At 39.7% G+C, this 7,500-nt stretch overlaps 1 protein-coding gene across 1 annotated transcript in view; it reads right to left on the reverse strand.

The window, feature by feature from the left end:
• Positions 1 to 5,769, reverse strand: part of LOC119568291 — a 69,357-nt gene extending 63,588 nt beyond the window's left edge. The window contains exon 1 of the mRNA XM_037916748.1: positions 5,243 to 5,769. Coding sequence (XP_037772676.1) covers positions 5,243 to 5,314 — 72 coding nt within the window. The 5' untranslated portion in view covers positions 5,315 to 5,769. The remainder of the gene's footprint in view (positions 1 to 5,242) is intronic.
• Positions 5,770 to 7,500: the final 1,731 nt, after the last annotated feature.

The following is a 7,500-nucleotide window of genomic DNA, read 5'->3' on the forward strand; positions in this document are numbered from 1 at the left end:
TTTAATTTTTTTTTTAAAAAAATTAATTACTTGAAGAATCTGTTTTCCCTGTTTTCTAATAAAACAGCGGTGGGGCGCGATTATAATTTTAATAGAAATCTAATTGTAAGGTCTCACTAGACCCACATTTGTCAACAAGGCATGAAGAAGCAGGAGCGAGGTTGGATCCTTATCTAACTTCCGCTCTAAACCTTCAACTCTTTTTCTAGCAAGTCCCTCATTATTTCTAAGATTCTTCTTACAGTCATCCGACTTCCAGGGTAAGCTTACTTCATAACGCCCCCCATCAAACTTAACATTTCCACAAAATTGTTGTAGAACAGGGTCTGAGGTAAAAGGGCAAGTAACAGTTTCCTTTTGAGTTATTCCAACAGATTCTAAACTCCAAAATTCCCGTAAATCAGAATCTGTTACATTTCCTATGCATAACATTTGGGTAGACTCAAATGGCTTGTTAGTAGAATTCATCCATGAGCCAGACAAAACCCAACCAAAGACAGACCTTTGGGCTACTAATTCATTTCTCTGATATGGCTTAATTTCAGGATCCATAAGTCCCCAATAAGCATCCAAACCTACTAGTATATCTATACTCAGGTGACTATTATTTTTGTAATCATCAGCAAGTTGAAAGTCTGAAAATGCATCAACCAATTTACTGGGAATACAGGGTCTAGTTAAAGGTGCACAAACCTTTGGAATCTCTAATGCCATTAAATGTTTTACACCTTGTAAACCTACTAATTTCAAATCAAAGATATTACTCTGTTTACCTGGATGAGACTTACTACCTCCAAGGCAGCATATGACACCGTCTCCGAGCTCACCCACTTAGGCTTAACTTTCTTCACAAAATACTGGACACATAAGATCTATCAGAGCCAGTATCAAATAACAAGGTGGCTTCACAACAAATACCTGAATCACCATACACTTTAACTCTAGCCGTTTGTAACACACAGCTAGTTTTTGTTAACACATTACACTTACTAAGAGCAACTCCAACATGATTCACTTCAGGACTGCAATTCTCTGAAGAGATCAGCAGTATCACTAATCTTCTGATCACTATGTCCTTTTCCATAGCTTTATTGGAGTTTATGTCGCCCTTTGCTCTACACAAAAGAGAATTGTGATTTCCATTACACTTGGAACACTTGATTCGACAACCACTGGCAATATGTCCCTTACTTAAACACTTAAAAACATAAACGGGCTGCTTTAATCCTTTCTTCACGTTCTTAAATGAGAGCTTCTGAATATCCTAGCACTTCTCAGACTTGTGTTTCTTGCTGCAGAATGCACAAAAATATGATCCTGCTTCAGATGATGTGTACAGAGCTGATGCAGATGGTACTCTTCTTTCTCAGATTCCACAAACCGTCCTTCTGCCTTCCCTAACACAACACTGAAGGTTTCTCAATCTCTCATTCTCTCATTTCTCTCTGAGAAAATGCAGCAACCAACTGAGGTCACTTTCATGCCAGAGCCTTCTCTGGCCCACTCCATTCTTAGCTCCTCAGGAAGGCATGCCAGGATGATGGGGTCAGGAACACTTCACACTGCTCCCCTGATACTCCCAAGCTTCTAGGCTACGGATGTTGTCAGCAATTCATCACTTAGATTCCACAAGGAGGACACATACTTTGGTCCCTTGCCTTCACAGAAGATTTATAATTCAAAGTGCTTGTACATGTGCAAATTTAATATGCTCAGGTCTTCCAAATCTTTCTTTCAGCATATCACAAGCAATTTGGTAATTTGCTTCGGTATGTGCAAGTCCTTTTACAACACCCTTTGCATCTCCTTCCAATAATGACTGCAGGTAGCTAAATTTAGCTATCACTGGAATGTCAGAATCATGAACATGAGTCTTAAACTGGTCCCAAAATGACTGCCACAGAGTTACATCTCCTTTGAACTTTGGTAACTCTAATTTGGGTAACTTTATATTTGTCATCTTGTTGCTACTAGATATTTTACTGGGACTAGAGGATGAAATAGATTCACTCTTCTCACCTTTCATCAAATCCCCCAACCTCTGTGCAGCTTGCAGCCTGGGCTTACGGACTTCTTGAAAAAACTCAGAGGCGTTATCGAGCTCTTCATCCAAGTTCGCAAGATCAGTCTCTAATTCTAACAATGTTTGTACCTCCTCCAAACTGGCAAGACGTTGATCAAAGTCATCCATGGCAGCTTGCAGATCGATGACACTGACATCTGGATTGTTGAGGAGGCCCTTTAATGTGTTAGATTTGCGAGTTGCCCAGCCTCGGGCGACTGCCCTCTTCTTCTGAAGTTTCTCCATGTCTCCCATTGTTGACACAAAAAATACAACCGGGATTCTTTGTAGAACCTGTTTCCCGGGTCTGGGCACCAAAATGTAAGGTCTCACTAGACCCACATTTGTCAACAAGGCATGAAGAAGCAGGAGCGAGGTTGGGGGTTGTCAATGAAACAGGTGGTGAGCTGGCAGTGCCACGTAGTGGCCTTTAATTTTCAATGGTTACACAAAAATATATAATTTGTGGAAAATAAGTACTTCTATTCTTGATTTTAATAATATATAGAATATGCAATATTTTTTTCTAGAACACATTTAGAAAACTTACAATTTAGTTAATAAAAATATAATATTATTTAACTCAGAAACAATAACAAAGGAACTGAGGGTAAACACAGAAATCGTAGTGTTCTGAGCATCATAAGGGGTAACTAATATATTTAACACTAATAATACTTTTATTTATCAAGATTTCGATAGTGGCGGTCATTTCCTACCATTGTAATACTTAATTCGGAATAATTGTGTAAATTTGACTCACGGGGTGGGTCTTATACAATTCGAGAAATCCTCGGAGGATAGGCATTAATCTTCTCTTGTGGTTTCAGGTGGCGCCGGGCGTAGCAGCTTTTTATTTTGTTTCCTAAAGTGAACAATGTGCAATGTATTCCCTATTCTGTGTTTTTAACATTAATAGTAATACTTTTAAGTTTACTAGTAGTAGTTTTAAGTTGCCTACACGTAGAGTACGTAATGATTAACTATATTTATACATCATGTTTATATATATATGACTATATTGACATTTAAGTTGAGATATATATATATATATGATTTTTTGATCTTGTTCTTTTAGCTTTAGTATAATTCCTATGTTGCTTTTGATTGATAGCTTATATGTTAACTTGATATATTCCCTTACAGAGCTAGCATTACCCCTTAAGGCATATCAATAGCATGATTAAGTTTTGTTGTGCTTGATTCACTTGTTTCCCTAAGTAGAGTCTTTCACTGTAGTATATTTTTGAGTATGCGTTTTACTTGTCCGTTTGGGTTAGCGTGAGGAAAAGACGGTGGGGTTAGCCACGAAAAGGGAAGAAAAAACAATGCATAATTCAGGTGTAAGGGAAACCCAGGGAGCCTCCGGGGTGGCGGAGGAAACTGCCCAAAAGGCAGCGGAAAAAAATCAGTTATCGACTACCCAGCCGTCTCTTGATCTCCGGGATGTAGTGTTCAGTGGGGAGAGGAAAAGAAATCCTATAAATGAGGTAGAACACCGCCTTCCCTTGTATGAAGGGAAGTGTCCTAAGACAAAGGGCGCCATGACAAATCTTGATGAATGGATAAAGCGAGTGGAAGATTTAACTCATGACGAGGTATGGAATGATGATGGAAAGATCCGCCTTGCACTACGACGTCTTAGAGGGGATGCGTTAGGAACGTACGAGGCATGGTATGCGAGAGCTAAAGATGTCGATTATAACTGGAAATCATTGACGGACGAGCTCAGGGTGGTTCATGATGCCGTGACCAGCGCCAGAACTGCGTTAGATATGTTTCTAGGTGCCAGGAGGGAGGGGAGTGAGTCTCTTGAAGCATATTTTAACAAGTTGCGAATCGCGGCCGAACAAGTTAAGACACAAGATAGAGAGTTTGCTCCTCTTGTGGAGAACATGATAGGTATTGTCTTTGCCAGGGAACTTCCAGAGGAGTTTTTTGATGCTTGTCCAGGGCTTGTGAAGACGAAGGATTGCCGAACATTTTTCCAAGAGTACAGGGTTTGGGCTAAACAAAGTAAAGCTACTGATTATCGGAGGGAGGCGATAAAGGATGAGGCTCTAAAAAAAGAATAGTAGGGGCAATAGCCAAGGAAGGGAGCAGAGTCCCTAAAAAAGAAAAGAATGTTGACGGTGGAAAGGTAGAAAGTCGAAATGTTACACTTACACCGGAAATGTTAAACAAACAGGTCGAGGTTAGAAAGAAACCGGTAGATAAGACAGGAGATGAAATCTGGGTATGGATAAAAGCCGTAGAGTTCAAGATGGGTCTGGGGAAAGCATGGACCAGGAAAGCATCCATTTGGTGGCCTGGTAAAGGGAAAGTCAGATATACCATCAAATTTCCCAAAGAACTTCCAGGCATTAGTTTTACAGTTAAAGAAAAGTAATATGTGTGTAAATTCTCTTCATTTGGAGGAATTATGAGGGATACCCCTTCCTTTATTAACGTATTTAATATGGATAAGAGTACATCAGGGGTAATAAAATTTGGCGAAAGTCTACCTACGTTTGCTTCCCGTAACCCTCCCAAAATTGAATTTTGGTTTTCCTCGACTCCTCGGAGAATAGCCCGGTAGTTCTCCAGGACAGAACTACACAAAAATATCTTCTCTAATAGTTGCAACCGCCGACCCAAGTCAGTGACCACTACATCTATGACACCAATAGCTTCATCCATTCTCTCCAGTGCCCTCGCTATTTCATTCTCCCGAATAATGACAGTGTCTAACAGGCTAGTGGTGACCCCAGCCATTTCAAGAGCTCTTTGTGCTAACTTATCAGATTCCATGATTTGGGTGTGCAACATATCTATATCGATGATTAGTTACCCCTCCATTATCAATCCTGCAACATTGCTAACCAAATTTAGTCCCTCCCAGAGAGAACGCTTCTGTCGTCCTTGATGAACTGACCTAAATAAATCTCGAATTGTTGTCATATGATTCTCTATATTCTTTCTCATATTGTCAATTATTGTGACAATTGTGTCGGCAATCACAATTCTTTCATTTTTTTCTGGCTTACGATTTGTCTCTCCATAGTTCATCTCAGATAATCCAAGTTTTTTTAAACTATCCTCAGTCTCTTTTAACTTTTGTCCAATCTTCAAAAAGGGATCTAAAAACTCTCCCTGTTTTATCTTGACAGGAACGATCTGTACTGTCGATGTATAAGTTACCTTAGAATAGGGAACAAAAACCAGTCCAGAACGAGCAAGGGAGTCTTCGGACTCCATCCTGGCTGTGGTCATCCCCACAATCTGAAATTGTATGTATATTTTAATATATAACCCCTGGTTATTATCTTATCTGTTCTCCTTTGTATTCTTCTACTTCCGACTCCGTAAATAATATGCACCATGTTTTCCTTTTTTTCTCAAATCCACATATTTCTCTGGAACTTCCAAAGTTTCCAAACTATTGTCATCCTCAAATTCTTCAATTTTTTCTTCTGTTGGGTATGCTTTATCTATATTATGGGCCTGGCCCCTTACTAATGACTTTTCTAATTTCAACCTATCTACGTGTTCTTTGCGTTCTTTCCCATCAGCAATCCTCTTAATTTTTAATACAACATCATTGATTTTTTCTATTACCCTATATGGTCCAGAATATAAAGGCTGCACCTTTTTGCTCAACCCCACCTTAGGAGTAGCTTTGAGATATACCCGGTCTCCTTCTATGATTTGGGAAGGCTTGGCATAAGGCCGATCCTTGGCCTTCTCTGGATATCTTCTTCAATATGTTCTTTGCATCTCTTAAAAATCCTTGAGCCCATGACTCTCGTCTCTTGCAAATAATCTTCCACATTATACCAAGGAGCTGTGTCCTTTGAAAATAAAATATATGGAAAATGAGGGTCCCGATGCTTTAGCGTGAAAAAAGGTGTGTCTTTTATCACCCTATGGTAAGCAGTATTGTAAGCTAACTCTGCCATAGATAACATTCGAGCCCACACTGACGGGTGGTCCCAGACCATCGTACGCAAAATTTTATTTAATGTACCATTAACTCTTTCCACTTGACCATTTGAGCTTGGATGATATGGAGTAATAGTACGTTTATCAATCCCAAATTCTTTTTTTAGCGTTTTGAATAGTTCGTTAACGAACTCCCCTCCCCCATCAGAAATGATTTGACATGGAGTCCCCTCTTTGTAAATGAATCCATTCATAAATGCCTTCGCGACTTCTAATGAATCCTTAGACTTTAATGGAATTGCAAAAAGGTATTTTGTCAAAGCATCTACTACCGTAAGAATGTAACGAAAGCCTTCAGATTCCGGATACGGACCCACTATATCCATATGGACACGCTCAAAAGGCCTTGACACTTCAGGGTATCTTAAGAGAGGAACAGGGATATGTTTGCCTGGCTTACAACGCAAACATATGTCGCAGGACGAACAATATTCCTTTACTATTTTCTTCATGTTTGGAAAAAATGCAAATAATTCCAATCTCTTTAAGGTTACCAAAACACCCCCATGCCCTGCAACAGGAATCGAATGAGCTAACCTTAAAGCTGTACTCTGATACACTTTTGGTACCACCACTCGAAAGACCTTTCTAAAAGGCTTATCTAAAACATTATATAATATGCCATCTGGCCTACCTGATATAATTCTCGATTATTCCAGGAATCCCTTTAAACTCATCTTTAGTGAGCTCACTCTCACCTCGTAAATAACTTTTAACACGACCCCATAGTGGGTCTTTATCTTGTGCAATTCGTAAACTATCTAGTCCCCATATGTCAATGGTCTCACATGAACTACTATCACTGCTATCTACCATTTCTGACCTCGGACTATCAAGCCGATTTATCCCTTTATAAGATGCAGTAGCTCGGCGAGTAACAACACCGACAACTAAATCGTCTATCGGTTGATCAGCTGCTCTGATTCGCGACAACGCATCTGCTAAATGATTGTCCTTGCCCGGCAAGTACTCTACGCAAATATCAAACTCTGCTACCGACATACGCCACCTGGCTAGTCTTTCATTTCCATCTCTACTAGAAAAAAGATAACGCAGAGGCCTATGGTCTGTATGAACTATTACAGGAAAACCTTGAATCAGTGTTCTGTTTATCTTTAGCCTACATACTATCGCCAATGCCTCTCTTTCTACAGTAGAATAATTTAACTCGGCACCCCTTAACTGTCGACTGAAATAAGACAATGGTCTAAGGGTTCCATTATTATCCTCCTGTTGGAGAGCTCCCCCAATGGTGTTTACTTGCATCTGTAACTAATACAAATGGACGGGAAAAATCTGGGAACTTTAACACTATATCCTCAGACAAGACTGTACGCAGCTTGTGAAATGCATCCAATGCTTCCTGTGTCCCCGCCAGTTTCGTTTTCCCATCTTTAGTCTTGCAGCCTCTGGTTAAGTCAATTAGCGGTCGCGATATATCTGCAAAATTACTTATA

Source organism: Penaeus monodon, chromosome 43 (genome assembly GCF_015228065.2).
Source record: "Penaeus monodon isolate SGIC_2016 chromosome 43, NSTDA_Pmon_1, whole genome shotgun sequence".
In the NCBI taxonomy this organism is placed as follows: Eukaryota; Metazoa; Arthropoda; class Malacostraca; order Decapoda; family Penaeidae; genus Penaeus; species Penaeus monodon.